The 24,981-nt window shown below is 51.5% G+C and overlaps 2 protein-coding genes across 4 annotated transcripts in view; one reads left to right on the plus strand and one right to left on the minus strand.

The window, feature by feature from the left end:
- AFAP1L2 (actin filament associated protein 1 like 2) overlaps window positions 1-19,973 on the plus strand; it is a 115,822-nt gene extending 95,849 nt beyond the window's left edge. For both annotated transcript variants that reach the window (XM_018041453.1, XM_018041452.1), the window contains 14 exons: window positions 573-778; window positions 1,906-2,085; window positions 2,924-3,013; window positions 5,022-5,106; window positions 5,663-5,767; window positions 8,212-8,423; window positions 11,056-11,201; window positions 12,488-12,599; window positions 14,560-14,805; window positions 14,895-15,066; window positions 15,578-15,733; window positions 17,479-17,672; window positions 17,767-17,889; window positions 18,772-19,973. In XM_018041453.1, the coding sequence (XP_017896942.1) occupies window positions 573-778; window positions 1,906-2,085; window positions 2,924-3,013; window positions 5,022-5,106; window positions 5,663-5,767; window positions 8,212-8,423; window positions 11,056-11,201; window positions 12,488-12,599; window positions 14,560-14,805; window positions 14,895-15,066; window positions 15,578-15,733; window positions 17,479-17,672; window positions 17,767-17,889; window positions 18,772-18,798 (2,054 nt within the window). In that variant the 3' untranslated portion in view covers window positions 18,799-19,973. The remainder of the gene's footprint in view (window positions 1-572; window positions 779-1,905; window positions 2,086-2,923; window positions 3,014-5,021; window positions 5,107-5,662; window positions 5,768-8,211; window positions 8,424-11,055; window positions 11,202-12,487; window positions 12,600-14,559; window positions 14,806-14,894; window positions 15,067-15,577; window positions 15,734-17,478; window positions 17,673-17,766; window positions 17,890-18,771) is intronic.
- The window catches only part of VWA2 (von Willebrand factor A domain containing 2), a 51,463-nt gene continuing 47,300 nt past the window's right edge, over window positions 20,819-24,981 (minus strand). Inside the window, exons 14-15 of one of the 2 annotated variants that reach the window (XM_018041457.1) lie at window positions 24,393-24,518; window positions 20,819-22,993 (exon numbers count right to left, since the gene is read on the minus strand). In XM_018041457.1, the coding sequence (XP_017896946.1) occupies window positions 22,914-22,993; window positions 24,393-24,518 (206 nt within the window). In that variant the 3' untranslated portion in view covers window positions 20,819-22,913. Of the gene's footprint in view, window positions 23,200-24,392; window positions 24,519-24,981 lie in introns of both variants that reach the window. The other variant, XM_018041456.1, reaches the window with a different exon arrangement.

Here is a 24,981-nt window from a genome sequence, read left to right on the forward strand (position 1 = left end):
TGCTTCCAAGAGTCATAGCTTCTCGCTGCCCCCAGGACAGGACAGGGACAGAACAGGCCTGGTGGGCGAGTTCGGGGGGCGACCGCTGGAGGCTTGCCCACCTCTGGGCTCAGGCGGCAACCCCCTCGTCCTGGGACCGTAGAATGATAGAGCATCACCCCCGCATACACACCAGAAGAGCCAAGAAAGAGGTCACCCGCCGCTTCATCCTTCAGTGGAGGAAGCGGAGGCCCCGAGGCCAGCACTGGTTTTCTCAAGAGCACACGTCTGAGGACAGTGTCTGGTCAGAGGTTTCCGTGGGGTCTGAGATGACAGGATTGGAGGAGGAAAGGGGAGACACCCAATTTCACGTTATCTGTGTGTGTGACCAGAGGCAGCATCCAAGACCCTCTGCTCAGCGGTTTAGGGGCCGGAAAGTCTGCCTGGGCCTGCGGTTGGTGGTGATGGGCTGGTTCCAGGGGATGGGGCGGGGTGGGGAGGATGGCCTGGGGACCACCCTCCCAAAGGAGCAAAGCCTGTTTAGGAGCATCCCTTGCCAGGCAGGGCTGTGACAGCAAGGTCTTCCCTTGCAGAGGACGGAGAGGCCGTGAGCAGCTCCTACGAGTCCTACGACGAGGAGGAGAGCAGCAAGGGCAAGTCGGCCCCCTACCAGTGGCCCTCGCCCGAGGCCAGCATCGAGCTGATGCGTGACGCCCGCATCTGCGCCTTCCTCTGGCGCAAGAAGTGGCTGGGCCAGTGGGCCAAGCAGCTATGCGTCATCAAGGACACCAGGCTCCTGGTGAGTGCCCTCTCCTCTCCTGGGAGCAGGATGGGGGTGGTCCCGGATGCCAGGCCCTCGGAGCCTATTACATCAGGAAGTTTCTACTTCTCCCCAACCTGAAACTGCACGCAGAACCTTATGAGCATGGGCGAACATGCTTTTTTCTTAACTAGAAAGGTCTAGTAGTTGTCAGCAGACTTTCAAAGGGGTCTGTGATGACCAACCCCCTCCTCCCCCAATGTCATCCCCTGGATATTTTTCCAAGGATCTTTTGGTCCTCTGGTCTGTGGGCTCCTCCTTCCTCACATCTCAGCCTCTGGAGGTTTGGGGCGGAGCCTGCTGCCCAGTTAGGGCTCCCCTGCCTAGCGCCCAACCCCACAGCGTGCAGTGTGAGAACCATCGGCATCTGCTCAGAAGTTGGAATATTCTGAATGACCGATCGTAAGACCCCCTAAGGGCATCAGAAGATGGTATTCTGACCACAGCCCTGTTTCTTATTATTTTAAATTAAAACTTGGTTTTATGCCCCAATTTGAGGTTCCACGGAGTCATTACAAACACCCCTTTTTCACTAGTTAAAATCTGTCCTGCTGTGTGCAGATGTTTTCAGGTAGTTCTGTTAAGCAGCCTCATAAGAACCCCCATTTTACAAGTGAGAAATGGAGGGTAGTATGTTTTCCCTGATAGGGAATTGAGTCGTTGCTTCCTTTCTTTGCTAACACATCATTTCTAAGTGGATGATAAACTTGGCCTTCATCCCCTTTGGACCCCTTACTGGGAAAGCTGAGCCAGAATGAGAAGCAGAGAGGCAGAGAGCTGGGGAAAGTGCCTTCCACCCTGGGGAGGTGGGGGTTGCGCTCAGAGGACTCCTAAAACAGGAGCCAGCCCAGACCTGCGGGGGCATTAGAGCTGCTTGTGTAAGCAGGGCTCTGAGAGCTGGAGGGGGAGGCTTGAGGGAGACACAGATGAGCTCCCTGGTTGTTCTGATGCTGACAACAAACTCTGATGATGGTTGAGGTCACAGTTTTGCACTTGCACAAAGGTGTCCGACCTTTTGGTCCAGCTCTCAGCGGGCCCTGCCCTGCCTGGCGGCCCCCTCCTCTGCAGAACCCGGCTGACAGCATCTCGCCTCTCCTCTCTCGCAGTGTTACAAATCCTCCAAGGACCACAGTCCTCAGCTGGACGTGAGCTTGCTGGGCAGCAGCGTGGTGCACAAGGAGAAGCAAGTACGGAAGAAGGAGCATAAGCTGAAGATCACGCCACTGAATGCCGACGTGATCGTGCTGGGCCTGCAGAGCAGGGACCAGGCGGAGCAGTGGCTCAGGGTGAGGCACCAGGCCACCGGGAAGCGGACCCACTCCCCTCTGTGATCCCCAGGGGTTCCTGCAGTCCCGGCTCCCCCAGTTTTTCAAAGGGATATCTGTGGTCAGGGTAGAGGGTCTACCATCCTTCAAGTCCGCAGGGCTTCCCCTGTCCTAAGTGGTAGCGATCTCTCTTGGGGAAGATAGATCACAGGGCTCAGTGGCCAGCTCTGTGGCCTTAGCAGCCACCTGGACTTGGGCTCCAGCTGAAATCCACTTGTCTTCTGGCCACCAGGGAGGCATCGCTGGCCCGTGAAAAGGCTCCTCCCAGAGGAGGCGGGGTGGACAGTAATAGGCAAGTCTGGGAACCAGGGTTGGACCAAGGCAGTACTCAGACCCTCCACAGTGAGCGCCACGGCCCCCAGGAGCCAGAGGACCATCTGGCAAATGTTGCTTTTACCCCCACAAGGAGCAGCCATCCTTGCCCAGGATGGGGCAAGAGGGGGCTTGTGGAGCTGAGGGCGGCTGCTCTGGGCCTGCTTGGGTTCTGCTGCAAATGCTGCTCTCCATTCCCTGGTGCCCACCAGAACGCATGGGGCCTGCTGGACACAGGGCCAAGGAACACCCCCCCCCGCCCCACCCAGCTGGGGCCTGAGGCCATAGGTGGGCTGGGTGCAGGGGTGCAGGTGGGGTGCTCTGTTCCTCGGAAATTCTGTAACCTCTCTCTCTCACCCCCACCCGCCTAGGGGTGGCTGACCTAGGTGGGGTGGAGGGGGCACCCGCCCTCCCCCGACCTGAGGGGCAGGCTCCAGCTGTCGTCTGGCTGTAAGTGCAGGTCTAAAGGCTCTTCCTCTTCCTTCAGGTCATTCAGGAGGTCAGCGGCCTGCCTTCCGAAGGAGCTTGTGAGGGAAGTCAGTTCACCCCAGATGCCCAGCGCCTGAGCTGTCCGAAGGTAAGCCTCTGGCTGGTGGTAGTTCAGTTACTAAGTTCATGTCCGACTCTCGTGACCCCATGGACTGTAAGCCCCCCAGGCTTCTCTGTCCATGGGATTTCCCAGTCAAGAGTACTGGAGTGGATTGCCATTTCCTTCTCCAGGGGATCTTCCCGACCCAGGGATCCAACCCCTGTCTCCTGCACTGCAAGCAGATTCTTTTCAACTTAGCTACCGGGAAAGCCCAAAGCCTCTGCCCCTGCCCAGGATGGGGTGAGAGGGTTCACTTCCATCACAGGCCAGAAGAGAATTTGATTCTGGTTTTTTTTTTTTTTTTTTTTCCTCCATAAAATTACAGGTGGAAAATTGGGAGCTTTGCTTTTGTACTTCAGCCAGATTGATAAGTAACATACCATGCTTGGCTGAGGGCAGTAGCTTCAGCTTGGCAGGGAAACTGATGAGGATGATAGAGACTTATAACGTTTTCTTGCTTGAGTGAAAATTTATTGGGACAGAAGTCACTTGCCTCCCTTCTTGGGCAGGGAGATTTACTTTTCTAGGCTCTTCCCTCCCACTTACTCCCTAGTAGATCTTGAGAGGCTGGAGAACCGTGTAGGTATGGACCTCAGCCAAAGAGTCCTGCTGCTCATTTGCAAGGATCTGTGGGGCCCCCGCTTTAGTCAAAGTCAGGAAAGTTGGGCTGGGTGCTGGCCCAAGGGGGCTGTCACCAAGGGGTCACATTCCATGTCCCCAGGTATCTGCAAGTGGGTACCTGAAGCCTGGTGTGCACAAAGCGGAGGGTCCCTGTTTTGCATCTTGGGGTCTCTACCTGTGGCAGGCAGGTGGGCATAGGCCACCCCCAGGGAGGAGAACCCACAGCCTTCTAGAGTGACAGAAGAAGGGCTGATGTTTTCCTTGTCTTATTCAGTTTTTGGTCACTGATAAGAAAAGTCAGAGTATACCTGGGGGTTCCTTGGTGTTGGGATGAGAAATGAGTTCTCCCTACAGACCTGGAATGCAGATGCCCTGGCCAGGTCCCGCAGTCCTTGGCGCCCAGTGAAGGTCCTATGGTTGGGAATCCCTGGGTTTGCCTTCCAGAGGTCTGGAGTCAGTGGTTCTAGAAGCCTGATCGGAATATTCTGAGTGTCTGTTCTAGGGGACTGTCTCTAGTCTCACAACAGCCCTGGGAATGCAGACAGGGGCAGTCTCCTTATTTTATACACATGCAGGGTGGTGCTCGGAGAAGGCAATGGCACCCCACTCCAGTGCTGTTGCCTGGAAAATCCCATGGACAGAGGAGCCTGGTAGGCTGCAGTCCATGGGGTCACGAAGAGTCAGACACGACTGAACGACTTCACTTTCACTTTTCATTTTCATGCACTGGAGAAGGAAATGGCAACCCACACCAGTGTTCTTGCCTGGAGAATCCCAGGGACGGGGGAGCCTGGTGGGCTGCCATCTATGGGGTCGCTCAGAGTCAGACATGACTGAAGCGACTTAGCAGCAGCAGCAGCAGCAGCAGCAGGATGGCGTTCAGAGAGGTCCCGCCTGATTAGAGAATGTTCTAAGTGGGATTTGAACCCTGGTCTAACCCTGTGCACACAAACCAGCCCTTCTCCAAAGCCTGACGTGTGGGTAGCACAGTCGGTTCTCAAAAGACACCCTCACACTCTCCTGCTAGGGGTGAGTCCCAGGGGCCTGACAGTTAGCTCCCGTCACAGTGCTGACTCTTGTGCTCTCCCCTGCTTCAGGGTGTTTGTCACGTCAGTGGAGCAGTCACCCTGAGAACTCGTGAACGAGGATATGTGGATGGCTTGAAGAAGGGATGGGGCAGGGAAGCTCAGAAGGGAGGGCAAAGGCAGGTCCTCCAGGGAGCCCCAGGGAAGCCTGGCTATGGCCACCAGTGACTGGGACTCCAAGGTCACCCCCGGCCTACACCCAAGAGTCATCTATTATGTCCCTTCAGTTGTGGTCTCCAAGGTAACCATTTCCAGACAAGATCACTCACTTCTGTCTCTCTCTTCCACAGCCAGATATAACAGAGAAGTACCTGTCAGCCTCGGAGTGTGGAAGCCCCATAGATGGTCACCCTGAAGTCCCAGAGACCAAAGACGGTACACACGCTTTGGCTCTCAGCCTAGGGCAAGGAGAAGGGTGGTATCCCAGTTTGTGAGGCTTGGCCATTTGGCTCAAGTCTACTGGGTTTTAACAGCTAATTGCAACATGCTTCCAATTTCTAAACTACTAAATATACAGCTGATAGATTCCAGAAAAAGAGAGCAGCCCAAACTGACATGAGTGTCATGAATAGCTGGGGTAGAATATTCTTTCATCTCTTATTTGCTAACCCTGGTTCAGATCTCTCTGAGCCAGTTCAGTATGTAAAGATTCTCCAGTGCTGGCATATTCTATAAGAGAGGCTGGTGAGCTTCTCTTGAGGGTGTAGTTCTAGAGATATCCAACTTTGACCTGTGGACTCTGGCCTTGAGCACAGATGTGTGCGTGTGGGTGTGCATGTGTGAAGAACAGACGTGTGTGTGTGTGCGTGCACGTGCATCCACAGTGAGGAACAGACAGGAAGGGAACAGTTCTGCTGTTTTTTCTGTCTTTCATGAGACCACGTCTGTAGGCTGTGTGCAAGGCTGATGACTTTTCCTCTCATCTTGACAGTCAAGAAGAAATGTTCTGCTGGGCTCAAACTGAGCAACCTGATGAACCTGGGCAGGAAGAAATCTACCTCGCTGGAGCCTCCGGACAGGTCCCTCGAGACATCCAGTAAGACTTATAGCCGCCTCCAGGACCAGAGGGCCGGCTGTCCCCCCGGGGCTGTGGCTGGTCTCCGGGAAGACAGCTCAGACAGCGAAGGCAGGAGTGTGGGGTCTTGCTGTAACCCCTCCCTGGCGGGTGAGCCCACGGCCCACAGTTTCTGTTGATCTTTGCAGCAGGGAGCTCTTTGTGACTCCCCAGGCTCTCTTGCTGCAGTGCTGGCCCCTGTGTGGAAGTGAAGGGTAATTGATGACTGTCCTAATGGTCTTTAAGATTGTGTTCATTTGATCACTATGTCAGGAGCATGGTAGGCGCGGTGTTAGGGAAAGGGGACCAAGGAGACGGAAAACACGGTCCTGAGAGCTTACAGCTCAAGAGAGAGGACGGCTTTATACCCAGAAGCACACGTGGTGAGGTCTTAGGAGCTCCAAGGACTCAGGGACAGAAAGAACCTCTCGTACTCTGTGGTCAGAGACAGCTTCCTGAAACTGAGCCTTGAAGGGCAGGCAGGAGTTGATCGGGCTGGGTTGGCCCCGTGGGCAGGAGCAGAGACTGAGAGGGGCCCAGGAAGAGCCACTAAGGGGGCAACAAAAGCCTGTGTAGCTGGTAGAGGGTGTGCGGGTGTTGGAAGACCCTTGAGGTCATCTCTACTGCCCTGACTCGGCCTTGAGCAAACTGAGGCCAAGGAAGAGAGAGAGAGAAAGACAGAAGAGATAGGAGACTTGCCCAGAAAATACCCTGGCTTCCGACCTGAGGCTCGTTGCTGTGCTTACCTCCGGGGCCAGAAGGCCACCACTGTCCATCCTTGGGCCTTTCCCTCCTCTTCACGGAACCCGTGTCCCAGCTCTGGGCTCTTTTCCTGAGTCCCAGTTCAGCTCTGTGCTTCATGGCTGGCAGGGTGGGCTAGCGAGACAGGAAGGCAGCAGAAGATGAGGTCTTCTCTTTGGAGCCTGCTGGTCCTCCAGCCAGGGCCCTGGGTACCGGCCTGGCCAGCCTTTGTGCCTGAGAGGGCACGGCATTGGGCCTGGGAGCCTGGTCCCAGTGAGTCACTTTGGGAGATGCAGCTGGGCTATTGCTGGACGTTACTCAGCAGGGAAGCACGCTCCTGTCCCCTGTGGCTGGGGAAGGGCCAGAGAGAACACAGACTCCTTCCCAGGGCTTGGCAACTCAGCTCCCCGCCTCTCTCTGGCCCAGAGAACTGTGATGGGCAAGTGAGGCGCCTGCTTGAGTGAGCCAGTGTTCCGAAGTCCTGGGCTCACATTCTTCCACGTTGTTGCTGTGATGGGATGGTCACGTGGCTCTGAGAAATTCACGACCCACACTGAGAGTCCAGCATTGAGCTGGGTGCAGAGGTGGCCATGTACTTTGGTGCGTGGGCCTGGGTCATCCCGGTCAGAGCAGCTGCTGCTCCCTTAAGACAGAGAAGGCATCCATGCTGCAAACTGGTGCCTCTGGGAAGATGAGCAGCACAGACAGACGTCAGCTCACTGCATGCAGGTGGGACAGGGTTCTGAAGGCTGGACTTTTACTGGTCTTTCCAGCCCCAGGGACACGGCTGTCCTTTGGCACATGGTGTCAGCTCCATAAACGTTCATCTAAGTTGGGGAGGAAGCTGAACCTGACACACGCAGCCATCTAAAAACAAGAAAGGCCTGCAGGATGGGCGTACCCCAGTGCTGGGAGGCCCTCGGTGCTGGCGGAGAAAGGAGGGCTCCCTAGTGGAGGAGCCACAGGGCACAGACCCGGATGCTCGAGATGGACATGGCAAGTTCATGCCCTTGACAGCCTCTGTGTCTAGTTGGGAAGCTGACATGGAAACAGAGTGTCACTGTTCCAGTTCTCAAGTGTTCTGAGGCTAGCAGAGCTGGTGGATGGGTGGGGGGTGGCGGCAGAAACCAAGAGGATGGGGCGGACTTGGCCAAGGGGAAGAGGCCTCTGCAGGCTGAGACCAAGTGACCCATGGTGGCAAGGTGTCAGGGGAGCTTACGGAGCTAAGGCTGTGGAGGTGAGGGGACTGATCATGGCTGGAGGAGGGCTTCCTGCAGGCGGCCTGGGCTGGCAGAGGTCGGGGAGGGCCGCCGCAGGTCACGGGCTTAGAGCCGGGAGATGAGGCCAGGCCAGGGAGCCTCGATCCAACACACACCCACACCCACCCACACGCCCTGGCCTGGTCTAGTCCAAGACACAGTTCACTAGCCTCTGGACACGCCTTTTCCAAAAACCAGTAGGGCTGTGTGCTCCCCTCCTTCAAGGGGTCTAGCCCCTCACACAAAGGAAGGAGAAAGACTGAGGTTCACAGCCTCTAAGAGGTTAAGAAATTCTCTCAGGCAAAGCTTGGCAAGGCTTGGAGCTGAGACTTAAAGAGGCGCATTCCTGGAGGTCCAGAGGCAGGCAAGGGCAGTCCTGGACGCCCTCGGCCACCGACACCCCCTCGGCCGTGTCCCTCCCTGCAGGCTACCTGAACGTGCTGGTCAACAGCCAGTGGAAGTCACGCTGGTGCTCCGTCAGGGACAGTCACCTGTACTTCTACCAGGACCGGAACCGGAGCAAGGCGGCCCAGCAGCCCCTCAGCCTGCTTGGCTGTGAGGTGGTGCCGGACCCGAGCCCGGACCACCTGTACTCCTTCCGCATCCTCCACAACGGCGAGGAGCTGGCCAAGCTCGAGGTACCGCTGGCCGGGGCGGTTGGGGGTTGGGTAGGCAGACACGGCCAGGGCGGAGGTCACGGTCACGGCTGTTTGCCCCAGGTCCTGAGGCCTGCAGTCCTACACGGGAGATTCAGCTCAGCTGCACTTTATTTTTACTTCCTTTGCCTGAGATTGTTTGCGTTTTTAAAAAATTTCCATTCCCTTTCTGACCTCAGGGTGGTTGTGTTATAGGAACGGGACAATGAGCTATTTCCTGCACTTAGGGTAGAAGGAGTATTTATAACTCCCTAAGTTGCTGGAAAAACTTTCTGGGGACTCAAAGCGGGTTTGTGATTTCGTTTGCATATCACCAGATGGGACCCAGTACATAAAAATGCAGACGGTTAGGGTTCATCTTGGGGGAAGAATAAGGTTTGTGACCCAATTGCATTATTCTCACTCCCCACCCTCTGTTTGATGTTATGTTACATTTACAAAAAGAGAGGTGACATAACTCCTTGCCATGAACTGGGCAGGCCCAAGCCAGAGTGCTTTATACACGCTTAAGCACACACCCCAGTTCATTCCTGTTCACCTAGGCCTAGCTCCAGGGGTCTTCATCCTGAATTTGCTCCAATACTGCCCTCTTGTGGCGGAAAGGGGCAATTGCTCCCCAAGCACAAGCCTGTGTTCATTCCCGCATCCAGCCATCCCGTTGACAGATCAAGTACCAGGATATGGGGAAGGAGACAGATGTGTTCCCTGGCATGGGACCTACCTTCAAGAACAAGAGTGAGATATGATTCAGTGTCCACTTTATCACTTTTCACGGGCTGCCTCTAGCTCCTGCTGACTTAGTGATCACTAAGTAATGACTAGTAATGATGACTGAGTAATCAGTGAGCAGTGGCGCAGGAGCTGCGACTATGTATGAAAGTGTGGATGTGGGTGGGTGGGGGGCTGTGTAGAGAAAGCCTGTGGGAGGGAGTGGGGGCTGATCTTGAGAGCAGTGGTAGACCCGCTAGGCACGCGTGGATGTGAGGGATGGACCATAAAGAATGTTGAACACCGAAGAAGTGATGCATTCGGACTGTGGTGTTGGAGAAGACTCTTGAGAGTCCCTTGGACTGCAAGGAGATCCATCCAGTCCATCCTAAAAGGAATCAGTCCTGAATATTCACTGGAAGGACTTAAGCTGCAACTCCAATACTTTGGCCACCTGATCAAAGAGCCAACTCCATTGGGAAAAAACCCTGCTGCTGGGAAAGATTGAAGGCAGGAGGCAAAGGGGATGACAGAGGACGAGATGGGTGGATGGCCTCACCGACTCGATGGACATGGAGTTTGAGCAAGCTCCGGGAGATGGTGAAGGACAGGGAAGCCTGGCATGCTGCAGTCCATGGGGTCACAAAGAGTCAGACACGACTGAGTGACTGAAAACAAAGACCCTGAAGGGTTTCAAGGGAGGGTGTCGTGGTCAGATTTGGATTCTAAGATGTGTCCTCCAGCTGCTGGGTGGGGGATGGAAGGAAGGGGGACGTGAAGGGGTAAAACGAGACCCATCGCCCAGGGCAGCAATGGCGGCAGCAGGAACTAGAGGCAGCCCTTGAAAAGCTGTTTTGAGAAATCCACCTGAAAATGAGTGGGAAAAGGAAACCAGCTAAATGTCAAACTGCACTTTCAGCTGCCCTTCTCATCATGAGCACAGAGCAAGAAGGTGGCAGAGCTGTGCATGCTGCTAAAGCCAGCATGGCGGTTTGTTTTCCCTCAAGAAAGTAAACCTGCGGTATCTGTGGAATTCCCAGTTCTTTCTCATTATAAAGCCCAGGAACCATGCTGGCATTTTAATAGAAAATACTCAGTGTACAATGATTAGAATATGTTGTCGCCTGGGGAAAACTAGGCGCCGACTTCACTGGGATTTAGTTCATGATTTGTTGGAGGTAGCTGACCTGGCATAAGGTGTATAAGACAGTTTGATTGTTAAAACCATAAACAAGAATACATTTGAATTTTGTTATTTCTTAGCAGGGATCCAGGTAGTCTTGTATATATGCATTAGGGTTGTAAACTAAAATGTGATAATTCATAAAATACAAGTGTCAACCTAAAATGCATGCATTTTAACAGTCCTCTCCGAGTCCATTAGCCCTCTAGAAATACCTGCCTACAAACATTACATGTGATAGTGCACGCGTACTTCGTCACTTAGTCATATCCGACTCTTTGCAACCCTTTGGACTGTAGCCTGCCAGGCTCCTCTCTCCATGGGATTTCCCAGGCAAGAATACTGGAGTGAGTTGCTGTTCCATTCCCCAGGGGATCTTTCCGACCCGGGGATCAAACCCATGTCTCCTTCCTGCGTCTCCTACATTGCAGGCAGATTCTTTACCTGCTGAGCCCCTGGGGAAGCCCTCTAGAAATACATCTTTATAAACATTACATGTAATACTGGGGACAAATGCCCACAACATCATTGAGGCGGCACCAGGGTATCACTAGTAGCAGGAAATATCTGGGGTTCCTGGGGACTGAAATACACCAGCGAAAATGAGGAACATGGCCTCAAAGGCCATGCCCAGCAGGGTGGGCATCAGGGAAGAGGTGAAGAGGTCTGGGCGCCAGGCAGCACACTCCAGCCCTGCTCATGTCCCTCTCGGCTTCCTCCCAGGCCAAGTCTTCTGAGGAAATGGGCCACTGGCTAGGCCTCCTGCTCTCTGAGTCGGGGTCCAAGACAGACCCGGAAGAATTCACCTATGACTATGTGGATGCCGATAGAGTTTCCTGTATCGTGAGCGCTGCCAAAACCTCTCTGCTGTGAGTATTCAGGGACCTCTCACTCCTAGCCATCATGCTTCTAGAGCAAGGCCTAGACTGGCCTCTGGTGGTCCCTCAAGCAGCTGGGAACTCTGGGTGGGCCCTGTTCCCCCAGTAGCAGGAAGACCAGGGCCAGGGAGCAGCCCTCAGTGAGGCCCAGCAAGGAGCCAAGCCAGGCCACTGGCCCGGGGGACAGCCACTGCATCCTTGGCTCTAATTAGATTCTGTTCAACCCACTCCAGTGTTCTTGCCTGGAGAATCCCAGGGATGAGGGAACCTGGTGGGCTGCCGTCTCTGGGGTTGCACAGCGTCAGACACGACTGAAGCAACTTAGCAGCAGCAGCTCCTGAAGGCAGAGTGGGCACCTCTCCTGGCCTTCGCTTTCCTTGCTGTAGAGGCGGCACTTCTGCATGGCTTCCTTCCTGAGTCCCAGCACACGCTGGTGTGAGCCGACAAGGGGTACTTCTGCCTCCTGGAGGAGCAAACTGGGTCCCGGAGAGAAGTGGTCTTGGGGAGGGGGCGAGTAGAGGCAGCATTGCTGTTGTTCAGTTGCTCAGTTGTGTCCAACTCTTTGTGACCCCATGGACTGCAGCACCCCAGGCATCCCGGTCCTTCACCGTCTCCTGGAGTTTGCTCAATCTCATATCCATTGAGTCAGTGATGCCGTCCAACCATCTCATCCTCTGCCGGCCCCTTCTCCTCCTGCCTTCCATCTTTCCCGGCATCACTGTCTTTTCTAATGAGTCAGCTCTTCCCATCAGGTGGCCAAAGTGTTGGAGCTGCAGCTTCAGTCCTTCCAATGAATATTCAGGACTGATTTCCTTTAGGAGTGACTGGTTTGATTTTCTTCCTGCATGGATGGAAGCAAACTGGGCCAAAATGGGGAAAGTGTCTGTCTGTGCTGGCCCAAGTATACTGTGAAGATGAAATGACAGAGGATTTTGTTGTTGGGAGGAGGTCCTGAAAGGGTGGAATTCCGGGTGAGAAGACGGCTGTACTGTGCTTAGTCGCTCAGTTGGGTCCAAGGGGAGGGGTATGGGGCAAGGGAAGATTATTTTTCAAGAAGAGACACTTGGAACCGGGAGTTCTAGTAAGAAGACCCTGGGGAGAGAGGGAGGAGATACCCCTAAACAAATGAATTCATTCTACAAGGAGATCAGGGCTCGTCCTCAGGTCTCCTGCATAGCCCGCGGATTTCACTGCGCCTCTCATTGTTTGGAAGCCTTTGAGACTGGTGGCTTTTAGCCCCACCCCTATCCTGAATCCTCTCTCACCGTGTCTTCCAGGCTGATGCAGAGAAAGTTCTCGGAGCCGAACACTTACATCGACGGCCTGCCCAGCCAGGATCGCCAGGAGCTGCTGTACGACGATGTGGAGGTGTCAGAGCTGACAACCGCGGTAAGGATGCTGGCTGGGTGGCAGCCTGGGGCTGTCTATCCTCTTCCTGCCAAGACCCAGAGCCTCAATGCCAGAGGTCGTTAGATGGTCCCCAAGAGGAATGGACTCCAAGTCACTTGCAGGGCCATCGGTGGAAAAAGCAGGGTGCAGTGAAATTCTCTTTTATCTGCTGGGGTGGTACCATCTGTCTGGCCTGGGGACTCATCCAGATAAAAGAGCTGATTAACCACTCTGGTTAGTGCTGGGGTGGACAGTGAGGTGCTGGGATGGAGAACAGCAACACCATTGGCCTTTTCTAAGAAACTGAAATACAGTTGATTTGCAATATTATATTTGTTTCAGATATACAGCACAGTTAGTATTTTTATAGATTATATGCCAGTAAAAGTTACTATAAAATAATGGCTATAATTCCTCGTACTATACAATATATCCTCATCGCTCATCTATTTTATACATAGTGATTTGTATCTCTTAACCACATACCCCTCTCTTGCCCCTTCCCTCTCCCCTCTTCCTACTGGTAACCCCTGGGCTGTTTTCTGTATCAGTGCGTCTGTTTTGCTATATGTAATTCATTTGTACTATTTTTTAGATTCCACATATAAGTGATACCATACAGTATTTGTCTTTCTCCGAGTTTATTTCACTGGGCATAACATTCTCCAGGTCCATCCACATTGCTGTAAATGGCAGAATCCCATCCTCTTTCGTGGTTGAGTAATGTTCCGTTGTATGTGTCTGTATACATGCATCCATCTTTATCCGCTCATCTGCTGATGGACACGAGGGTTGCTCCCACCTTGGCTACTGTAAACAGTGCTGCTATGAACTCTGAGGTGCATGTATCTTTCCAAGTTTGCGTTTTCGCTTTTTCCATGGTACGGAATTGCTGGGTCACATGGCAGTTCTATTTTCAGTGTTTTGCGGCACCTCTCGACTGTTATCCATAGTGGCTGCACCAGTTTACTTTCCCGCCATCAGTGAACAAGCTTTCCTTTTTATCCACATCCTTGTCAACACTTGTTATTTGTAGGCTTTTTGAAGACAGCCATTCTGATAGGTTCGTGAGGTAGTTTCTCATTGTGTCTCTGTTGCATTTCTCTAATAATTAGTGATGTCGAGCATGTTTTCATGTTGACTGTTGGCCATCTATCTGTCTTCTTTGGAAAAAATGTCTATTCCGGTCTTCCACCCATTTTTTAATGGGGTGGCTTTTTTAAAATATAGAGATATATGAGCTATTTGTATATTTTGGATATTAACCCCTTGTTGGGTCATTTTCTCATATTCCATAGATTGTCTTTTTTATCTTGCTGATGGTTTCCTTTGCTGTGCAACAATTTTTAACTAGGTCCTGTTTATTTTTGCTTTTATTTCTTTTGCCTTATTAGACAGACCCCCCAAAATATTGCATGATTTCTGTCAAAGAGTGTTCTGTGTTCTCTTCTAGGAGTTATGCGGTTTCTGGTCTTACACTGAGGTCTTTAATTCGTTTTGAAATTATTTCTCAACTGTGGTATGAGGAAATGTTCAAATCTTGTTGCTTAGACATTAGCTGTCCAGACACTATTAGCCTTTGAGGCTCAGATTGGTGGCGGAGGTGGAATCATCACCTTGACAGCTGGCTCCAGTCACGGGGCATGGACCTCTGTGCTGGGGCATCTGTGGGCGATCTCATTTCATCCCAGCCACCTGAGAGGGAGGGACTCCTAGCCCCTTCTCTCCAGATGAGGAAGTCAAGTCAGGGAGATGAAGTACTGTGCCCTGGGTCTCCCACCTCTTGAATGGCCTATCCAGGAGGTGAGCCCGGGCCTTCTAACTCCAGCTCTTCAGGAGGCTCCTCAGGAAGGAGGTCTGGTGACCTTGAGCACAGGAGCTCTGCAGCAGGGCTGGCATCCCCTCCAGGGCTCCAGGACCCGAGGCAGTGGAGAAAGCCCCCCGATTCTTCCCCATGCAGGGGGAAGCCCCCGAGGAAGCCAGCCCTGCAACAGATGTTTCGGGTGAGCCTGACCCTGACCGTGTGTACCTGGACCTCACGCCCATCAAGTCCTTCCTACACAGCGACAGCGGTGCCCAGGCCCGGGCCGCATCACCCACGCCGCCCCACCAGGACCCTCCGGCCGAGACTCTCCCTCTCCCTGAAGACTCAGACCCCGCCCCTGATGAGCCCCTCATAAAATCTCCAGAGAACCCCGAGTTGCAGGTACAGGGGCTCCCGCAGTGGGTGAGCTAGCCTTACCTTCTCGGGGGGCCCCTTGGCCGGCTGAATCCTATTTGCTTCCTCCCACTCAGATGCAGCAGGAGAGTCAGGAACCTGAGGAGCCCTCCCTGGGAGGCACAGAGGTCAAGCTCCAGGCTGCACAGCAGAAGGCCTCCTCTTCCCTGAGCTGCCCTGACACAGTGGCTGTCGCCCCGGCCGGGTCCAGCCCACCTGTGAAGGACAGGCTGAAGGCAACCAGTGCAGGTGCCTGTGCTAGATAAGAGCTGAAGGTTTTGGAAAGGGCTTGGGGGCTTCCCTGGTGGCTCAGATGGTAAAGAGTCTGCCTGCAACGCAGGAGACTTGGGTTCAATCCCTGGGTCGGAAAGATCCCTGGAGTAGGAAATAGCAACCGACTCCGGTATTTTTGCCTGGAGAATTCCATGGACAGAGGAGCCTGGTGGGATATAGTTCACAGGGGTGCAAAGAGTTGGACACGACTGAGCGACTAACACTTTTACTTGGAGAGGTTAGTCTGATTGCCTCCCTTTCAGATGAGGAAAGAAAGGCCCAGAGAGCTGGAGGACTTGCCCAACGTCTCATAGCAAAGGAGGGGTAGGCTCAGTTTCCTTTTCTGTCCCTGCTAGGCTGGTCTGGCATCCACCTCTAACCTACTTCCAGAGTGCTGGGTTCTGCCTGAGCCTGTAGAGTTGGGTGGGACTGCCCTCAGGGGCCAGCCCGACTGACCCAGGGGGTTCCCCTCCCTCTGGGTCTGCAGAGATCAAACTTGGCAAGAACCGGACAGAAGCTGAGGTGAAGCGGTACACAGAGGAGAAGGAGAGGCTTGAGAAGAAGAAGGAAGAGATCCGAGGGCACCTGGCTCAGCTCCGGAGGGAGAAACGGGAGCTGAAGGAGACCCTGTTAAAGTGTACAGGTAGGTACCACCTCCTCTCAAGGGAGATGGCCCCTGGAGGGGCCGGGGCTTTCCAGGGGCACGAATCCAGATCTGTGCACATGGCCTGCAGCCCCCTCAACCTTTGGGACAGGTGGGTGCTCCCCGCAAAGTCCTCCCCTTCCAGCCTGTCTGAAAGGTCACTGTCCTATATCAGGATGTAGTTGAAAAAGCAGGAAATCTCTAAAATTATGTGTCTCGACCTGAAACGTGTCATTCCATTTAAGACAAATGTCTGTTTCTTGGCCCATTTCTGCAGTAATGCCAAGGTCTTTCCCTGCCCTCTGGGCCGGCTGATGGGAGCCCCGGGTCATGGTTCCCGCATTAACCACATCTCTAATGCTTCAATTGGCCATCTCTTTACAAGCGCCTTAAGTCTGTGTTCATTTTAAGGAAATCTGCATCCTTGTAGATTATTTTCCAAGTCATCCTCATATCATCCTTCAGCTGTTTCCTAGCGGCTTATCCCTCGTAAGACCTTTAAGCAGCATTTGACTTCATTTTTAGAGAGTAACTCCATGTACTTTAATATTTAAGCTGTGAATGTCTCTCAGTTGTGTCTGACTCTTTTGACCCCATAGACTATACAGTCCATGGAATTCTCCAGGCCAGAATACTGGAGTGGGTAGTCTTTCCCTTCTCCAGGGGATCTTTCCAACCCAGTGATCGAACCCAGGTCTCCCACATTGCAGGAGGATTCTTTACCAGCTGAGCCACAAGGGAAGCACAAGAATATTGGAGTGGGTAGCCTGTCCCTTCTCCAGTGGATCTTCCTGACCCAGGAATCGAACTGGGCTCTCCTGCATTGCAGGCAGATTCTTTACCAATTGAGCTATCAGTGAAGCCCATTAGACTCGCACTAACCAACATAAGCAGTTGATCCCTGAGAATCTTACAAACATGATTGGTAGAAGAAAGGTAAGGGGGGCATGAGATGTGACCGACTTTTTAAAAAAGATTACATCTTCATTGATAAGAATTCATAGACCACACGATGACCCATTTGCACATGGTTTTCAGTATATTCACAGAGTTGTGCAGCCATTACCAGAGTCAACTTGAGAACATTTCCATCGCCCATACTCACGGGCAGTCACTCGGGGCTCAGGATTCCATACTGAACATGTGGTACCATCCTTTCCTCTGCAGTGAGCTCCTAGCATGGACTCTTGGTTGAGTCATCATTTCCTGGTGCTACAGGAAGAGCCTGAAAACACCAGGGTGAAGAGGGGAGGGTAAGACAGGGCTGAGAAGGTGGCAGGGTTGAGGACCCTGGCTCCATTAGGCCCAGCGAAGCAGCACGTGCCAGGAGGATTGAGGGAACCATGTGGGGCAAGTTGAAACAGCCCAACCATCCTCCAGAGGTCACCAATAAAGCTTCTTTCTCCCTTTGAGGTTGCTGTCACCATGGCAGGTATTGACACAACCAGAGTCCCTAAGGGCCTACCAGGAGGGAGGTTAGGGCTCAGATTCAGGCCCTCTTGTGAAGGCGGAGCTCTGCTGCCAGAGCCTCCCCAGCCTTTGCAGAATGGAGACACAGGACCTGGGCTCCTGGACTTGGAGGCTGTCCGCCACCCACCGAGAGGCCTGTCCCCGCTCTCAGGGTCAGAGTCTGGGCAGTGGTCCACAGCCCCTTGGGGGTCGTGTTTCGGCATGGTGTGTGTGTGTGAATTCATCCTGCCCCTGGCGTGACTTCTGGCTGAAAGGCTGCAAACTTCTCTCTGCAGACAAGGGGGCGGCGGCCAGCCTGGAGCAGAAGCTGAAGGAGGTGGACGAGGAGTGCAGGGTGGAGGAGCGCAGGCGTGTGGACCTGGAGCTCAGCATCGTGGAGGTGAAGGACAGCCTGAGGAAGGCGGAGGCCGGGCCCGTGACGCTGGGCACCACCGTGGACACCACCCACCTGGAGAGCGTGAGCCCCCGGGTGAGTCCGGGTGCCCCATCCCCATGGGCCAAGTGCGGGATGAGCCATGCCTCTCTGCCCATAACTCAGCCCTCGCTCTCCTCTGACACCACAGCCCAAAGTGGCCACCCCGACTCCTGCCCCCGACTGTACCCCGGTCAACTCTGCAACTGCGCTCAAGAACAGGCCTCTGTCAGTCATGGTCACGGGCAAAGGCACCGTCCTCCAGAAAGCCAAGGTAAGCGGTCACTCCTGTGCTCTTTCAGGGGCCCCTGGAGGACAGAACTGTCACCAGGGTGGTGGGGGGCGCCCTTCTGGCCCAGGCGGCACTTTCCTCCTCTGAGCACAGGCTCTGCGGGAAGAGGCGGGAGGCTGGGACTTGGCTGTGTCTTTGGCCTTGACCAACCAGAAAGGTGCTTGCCTTGGTTCTGTGTCCTTGCAAGTCCACCTGAGGGCGTGCAAATGCTTTGCGCTGCCCACCGCGATTATCAGTAGATTCCGGGGAGGGGGGCGCGGGCAGGGGTAGGCGAGAGGAGCAGCTCAGAGACAGAGAGGGGCTGGAGAGGTTTCCAATTTAAAGAGAACCTCAGTGATTCTGAAGGGCGTCTGTCAGGAAAATGAAAGCCACAGATTCAGGTGGGTGATGGGTTTGCCGGAAGCCACCCATGCAGCTGGCGGTGAGGGGTAAATGAGAGCAGATTTATCTCTGGGGGCTGGATGAGGAGCGTTATGAACCCTTGACTCATTTGTACAGTAAAGAGCATGCCTAGAGCTGCCTGTGGTTTTGGCAAATGCTGCTCCTTAGCACAGGAAGCTCTCATTGCTGTTCTGCTTATTACCTGCTGGAGGTATCATGAGGCACCTGTACCAATGACTGTGTATTAAATCCACGTAAGCACATGAGCACCGAGGCAGACGTCACTCAGCCTCTGTCTGTTGCTCCATGGCCTCAAAATCTCTGAACAGGGGCTCCAAGCAACAGGGAACAAACACATGGGGGTTGAACCTTAATTGCCATCTCTCTTCCTAGCTGCTTCTATGAGTATGTAGGTTGGCTGCGGAGGATAACTAACTTTCTTCTCTTGGGGGGCGGGATGCTGGTGTTTGAATGGTACCCTAGGAATGGGAGAAGAAAGGAGCAAGTTAGGAAACAAACTTCATCTAAAGACTCTCCTGTCAATATGGACCTTGGTGACAATCCTGCATCGTTACAGTCTTCGTTCAAGCAGCAACTCTGTGAAAGGGTGAGTCTGTTTACAAGGAAAAGGAAGAACTGGGGTTCTGTGAATGGAATACTTCGGCTAAGAGGAGGCTCTGTCCCTGTGCAGGGCCAAAGGAAATAATACAAGACTTTTTTGGAGACCCAAGTCTATTGGTTGTAAACAGGACATTGCTGTAGTTAGGAGTATTCTATGTTTCTTCCTTGAAATTTTCATCAGTTGTTTTATCAGACTTTTTAAATGAAAAGTTTCTGATGTGGAGGCCTTGGTGGAGGAGAAATCAAGGTAGCAGGATCTTGTCTCACTGATCACAGGGCTTTGGTGAGAGTATATCTCAACTCCTGACCGTCATCTCCTATCTGATACTTAGTAGTGTCAGGGGCTAAACCGTCCTTGTCTTCAACTGTGTAAAAACCATCTTTTCTTTTTTTTTTTAAGAAATGGTAATTGGGAAAATACCTGGGACCAAGCTGAGGCACTGTTCCTGGTAAATTAAGGACTTTTTTCAGGCTAAAGTGGGCCTGAACCAATTGCTTTTAAATAAAAATTTTAAATGATGCTGTATTATATGGAAAAAAAAAATGTTTAAAGTCCTGTAATTTAGAACAGTGAAAAGTGTCTTTTGAGATTTAACTGACTTTTTACATTACCATAGAAACAAGATTACCCTGTGTTTACAGATTCAGTCCCATGGAAAGGCCATTTTTAAGAGAAGTTATTTAATCCAGTGCTCTCTTAGTCCCGGTTTTTTAAGTTGTGCTTGATGTCCAGGCCCTTTCCAAGAAAAAAGAAGGGGGGCAAATTTTGTTTCGGGTGCTCTCTTTTTTTAAAATTGACAGTGCTCTTGTTTATGTTGCTTGTTTCTCTTCCAATGGCATTGTTAACACAGGTTAAAACCATTTCATCTATCATCTCTGCCTCATTTCTGGGGGTTCTGAATCAGAGTTCTCTAACACTGGTTCCTGGGAACTAAAGGTCTTTTGAGTCTGTCTTCTTATTGTCTTTCTATTCCCAGGACATTTATTTCCTTTGTCATTAACACTTGGTGTCCCAAGTGGTGAGTTAGATTTTTTTTTTTTAATAAAATGTTCATTGTATTTTGGGTTTTCTTGTATTTCATGGGATAACGTGGCAAGGCCTCGTAGACTTCTACTTCAAGGGGGAAACATTGTGGATATTTATACACTGAACTTCAAACTATGTGAGTGAAAACACAGAACTACAAGGTGGGATCCTAGCAGGAGACTTTAAGCCTCCTAACAACAAGTAGCAGAGGTAAGGCTGAAAGATTTTAGTATGCTAAAGACATGGGAAACATCTTTAGAAGCTGATCATATATAACAATGACTGAAAATCAATACTTTAAAACACACTCCTAGATAATTCTTAGTGTTAGTAGGTGTTAGTCGCCCAGCTGTGCCCAACTCTTTGCGACCCCATGGATTGCAGCCCACCAGGCTCTTCTGTCCATGAGATTTTCCAAGCAAGGGTACGGGAGTGGGTTGCCATTTCCTTCTCCAGGGTATCATCCAGACCAAGGGATCAAACCCAGATCTCCTGCACTGCAGGCAGATTCTTTACCGACTGAGCTAATAGATAATTCTTAGGGGAGTAAAAAATACCCATACTTGAAATGTTGCCTTAGTAGTAATAATTTAAAATGGCAAAACCAAATTTCTGACTCCTTAAAAAGATAGCCTACAGCAATATTAAATGGCAGAACTGAAAAAAGAGGCCTTAAGTACCGATACTGACAGTCCTTTTGAATTACAAGAAAAATGCTATGAATATAGCAGCTTGAAAGTTTGAGGACTATATATTAATATTTTTCATTTTAGAAAGTTAGCACAGCTCTGATACTAAAATTCCAACACATAAAAGAAAAACATTCCAATATATTATAAAAGACAATCTCATTTTTGAACATAGATTGAAAAAAAACTTTAAAATATTGGCAAATGAAATTCAGCAGTGTTTAAAGAACCAGACATTGCAACCAAATAGCATTTATCCAAGAAATCAAAGGTGGTTCACCAACTGAAAATACAAATAGGCATTTTATCATATTAACCAATCAAATGTGGAAAAAACATCTCAAAGGGAGCAGAAATGCAAACCACAAATCTCAATACTCCTAATAAACACTCTGTAATCCAGGAATAGAAGCAAGCATTCCTTATCAAGTAATGCACGGAGAGTAACAATGATAAAAACGTCCTTTCAAGTCAAGAACCAGCTACAGTCCACTACTTGTTAAAACATCATTCTGGAGGTCCTAGACAATGCAAAATGACAAGAAAAAGTAGTATGAAATTTCAAAAGGAGAGACAAAACTGTCGTTACTTGTAAATGCTATCTTTCTAGAAAAGCAAGAGAGTCAACTATTCAAACTAGAGCAGCTGGCTGGGATAAAGATCATTTGGAGAAAATAAAAGACTTATGATCTATCAGCAATGTTTAAGTTTTTACAAGGAGAACATATTTGTATATTATGTAATTAAAAGCCAGTTTCTTTAAAAAGAAAGAAAAAGGGTTAGCTGGGAAAAGATCACTTAAGGTTATCGTGTCAGGAATTCCCTCTTCCACTACTAGAACCCAGAAAGGGTTAAACAGCAGCACCTTCGCTAGAAAAGGTTAAAATTTTTTTTCACCCCAAGGGCTGAAACCTAAAAATAGCAACAGTAAGGTCTTTAATATGTTAGGCTAGGCCCAGGGCCCAGTTTTGTGCGGTTTTTAAGTCCAGTTCAAATGGGACATCCAAATATCAACCCTGAGCCAGACAAAGAGCCTACATTATGAAATGATTGATTAAACTGCTGTTAATGTAGAAGACAGTGGAATTCTCTAACATCAGCCATCAGCACCTACCGGTGGGCACGTGACTCTGCTCTGATATTGCTTCTGCCTTGGCAGAAGGCGACGACTGGAATGGAAATGACTGTCATGCACAGTGCTTGGCACACTGGACTTGTTTTTAACATCTAATAAAACCACAGTGATGACCTTCCAAGTACTTTGCACCAGAAATCCTGAAGTTCTTAAAGCTAAAAGCAGTATTTAAATCAACGTAGCCTTGAATGTTTGCCCTTAAAACATCACATTAAGGTATTTACATTAAAAATAAAAACTATGATAAAGTGACTGGATTTAAATCAGAGCTCTGCAAAGGCTTCTACTGAAAACCAACTCCAAACTTGACCACCTGGGCAGAGAATTGATTTGTTAAGGACTGTGGGATAAGCAAATATCCAGTTTGCCAGAGAATATGCTATCTAAGCCTTTCTGCCATTTAGGGACAAATGCTCCTGTTAAATAAACACAACCAATGTCACTTCTTGAAATATTCCTTTTAAAACCAGGTATGAAAAACAAAACTAAAACCAAGGCAGCATAAGATCTATATCGAAAAAAGCCAACCCCTTCAAATCTCTTTGTTCTACATTGACTGAGTTTAAGAATTCTGCTCCTTTTTGACAACCAAAGGGAGAGTAAGACAGGCACTCAAGAAACACCCCACAATGAACCCTCTTAAGTAAACACTAAGAAGCCTCTCGAAGGGAGTGCTGGTCACCTTAGGTGGCCCCTCGGGTCCAGGGCTGTTTGCACACTTAGCCCCCCACCCCCAGGGCTGTTTGCACACACAGCCCCTCCCCCTCAGGCAAAGAGCTGGTCAGTCAGTCTCCTTCCAGTCTGAGGCCTTTCCAAGTCCCACACAGGGATCCCGTCACCAGAACAATGCCGCCCAAGCCCCTCTTCAAACTATAGAATGAATGCATCTGGAGCATCTTCGGGGAAAGATGTGTTTAAAAGTCCACCCTCCGTCCATCCTGAGATGCCATCATCGAGTCAGGGGTCTGTCATCACTGCCTTCTTGGGCATAACTGTCCCAGCAATGTCCTGTTTAGCCATCACTGTGGGCAACGTGAGCTTCAAACAGGCCATCAGAAGTCTCCAGGTTCCTCTGCTGCTCCTCAGGGGACACGCGGCAGATGGCACCAGCTCGACAGTGCACAATTCGGTCAGCAAAACATGTGAAGAGTTCTCAGTGTGGTCGTGAAGGGGGTAACCAGCTGCTACCATGTCCCTGGGTAGCTCTGTCTGCAGCTGAGCCCTCTCTTCTCCCTGGGGCAGGACAGTGAGCAGGAGGGTTCAGACGGGGCTGGAGGCAGAGACCACAGACAGGGTGCTCTGCTGAGGGTAGGCTCCCTTTCAGTGCCCAGGGGGCCCACGCCTTCTTTGTAGGCCCAGCTGGGAGGGGCTCAGTGGCTGCCCTCCTGCAGGCTCTCGGCCGGAGCCACGTGCCTTGAGGGCATCTCCTCTCAAGGCCCCTAGGAAAGAAGTGAACTTTGAGGATGTGAGGGTCTGAGTCCTCTTCTTAACCAACTAGCAACCTTATGGGCCCCATTGTGCCTTGCGCTAAGGCTAAGCCAAGCAGAAAGTGCCCCTCACAGCCCTCCCCGTATTAGGAAAACCACCTCTGCCAGGGCCTGCAAACGCAGGGCTCTAATGCAAATCGTCCACTGGCTGCTGCTGGCTTTTCTACCTTTAAATTCATGAGCAGCAGTCACAGGGGTCGCCTAGGAGGCTGTGCAACAATCATTTTTCTATGTCCGTACTCTAGTCTCCTCTCTCCTAAATGGTTACTAATTCTCCTCTTTCCTCAAACCTCCAGCACCTCCTCCATGCCCTCACTCTCCATTGAGCAAATAGAGACACTCAAAAAAAGAACTCCCAGCAACTTCCACTGCCCCATCCACCCACCCACTCGAACCTGTGCCCATGTCCTCTGCCTGTGTTCCGGTTACTCTGTGTCCACTGTGCTCCTCCCCAACAGTCTCCTCGGATTTTCATCAGAGTGTGTTCCGTTCAGTCGCTCAGTCGTGTCTGACTCTTTGCTACCCCATGGACTGCAGCACACCAGGCTTCCCTGTCCATCACCAACTCACTGAGCTTCCTCAAAGTCATGTCCATTGAGTCAGTGATACCATTCAACCATCTCATCCTCTGTCGTCCCCTTCTCATCCTGTCTTCAATCTTTCCCAGCATCAGGGTCTTTTCCAAGGAGTCAGTTCTTCAAGTTAGGTGGCCAAAGGATTGAAGCTTCAGCATCAGTCCTTCCAATGAATATTCAGGATAGACTTCCTTTAGGATGGACTGGGTGGATCTCCTTGCAGTCCAAAGGACTCTCAAGAGCCTTCTCCAACACCACAGTTCAAAAGCATCAATTCTTCGGTGCTCAGCACCATCTACTACACTACATGCTGTACTTACCGGTTGTCTCTCCCTCACTAGAACCCTCAGGAGGGCAGAGATTCTCAATGTCTTGTTTCCTGCTCTGCTCCTCTCACCCAGCATGGCACCTGGGATGTAGGGGGCACCCACTAAATGTTTCATGTATGAATGAACCAGTGACTGACTCCTTCCATCGATGCCCTAGAGCCTCCTTTGGCTACAGTCCTGGGGAACAGGAGGACTGAGGACACCACCCCAGCCCCTACGTGGGAGCTGATGCAACACTCACGGTTTTCACAGTGGGGGCCCTCCCAGCCACCCTGGCACTCGCAGCGGTAGCTCCCGTTGCGCAGGACACAGGTGCCCTCGTTCATGCATGGGCTGGGTTTGCAGAGGTTAACTGGCCGCTTGGCTTCTGCAAGGGAGGACGGGAGGACGTGTCAGCAGACCCAGCCTGGGTCAGCCCTGCGGACCCTACCCTCACCCAGGACAAAGGTGAGGCCACAGGAGCAGGGTCTTACACGTCACAGTGGCTCTGTGGGCCCTTGAGCCACAGGTGAGCACACGAGTGGGCCCCAGCCTCCATTCAGCTTTCCTGCAGGCAAGCAGCCGCTTTCTTTAAGATGGGCTGAGCACACAGCAGTGCTCACTATCATTATTACAGCCACAGGCTTTTTAAAAGGTGCAGAGAATGTTCCTAGTAAAAGGAGGCTTGAAGTCAGGCTACCCTGGCTGGGTCTGTTCCTAGCAAGGTCCGTGCCATCCTGGGGTCTTGGTGGATATCCTAACAAATTTCTTCTTTTTAGGTGGGGTGCCGTCTATGGGGTCGCACAGAGTCGGACACGACTGAAGCGACTTAGCAGCAGCATATATTAAGT

The sequence above is a fragment of the Capra hircus genome, chromosome 26 (genome assembly GCF_001704415.2).
Source record: "Capra hircus breed San Clemente chromosome 26, ASM170441v1, whole genome shotgun sequence".
Lineage (NCBI taxonomy): Eukaryota > Metazoa > Chordata > Mammalia > Artiodactyla > Bovidae > Capra > Capra hircus.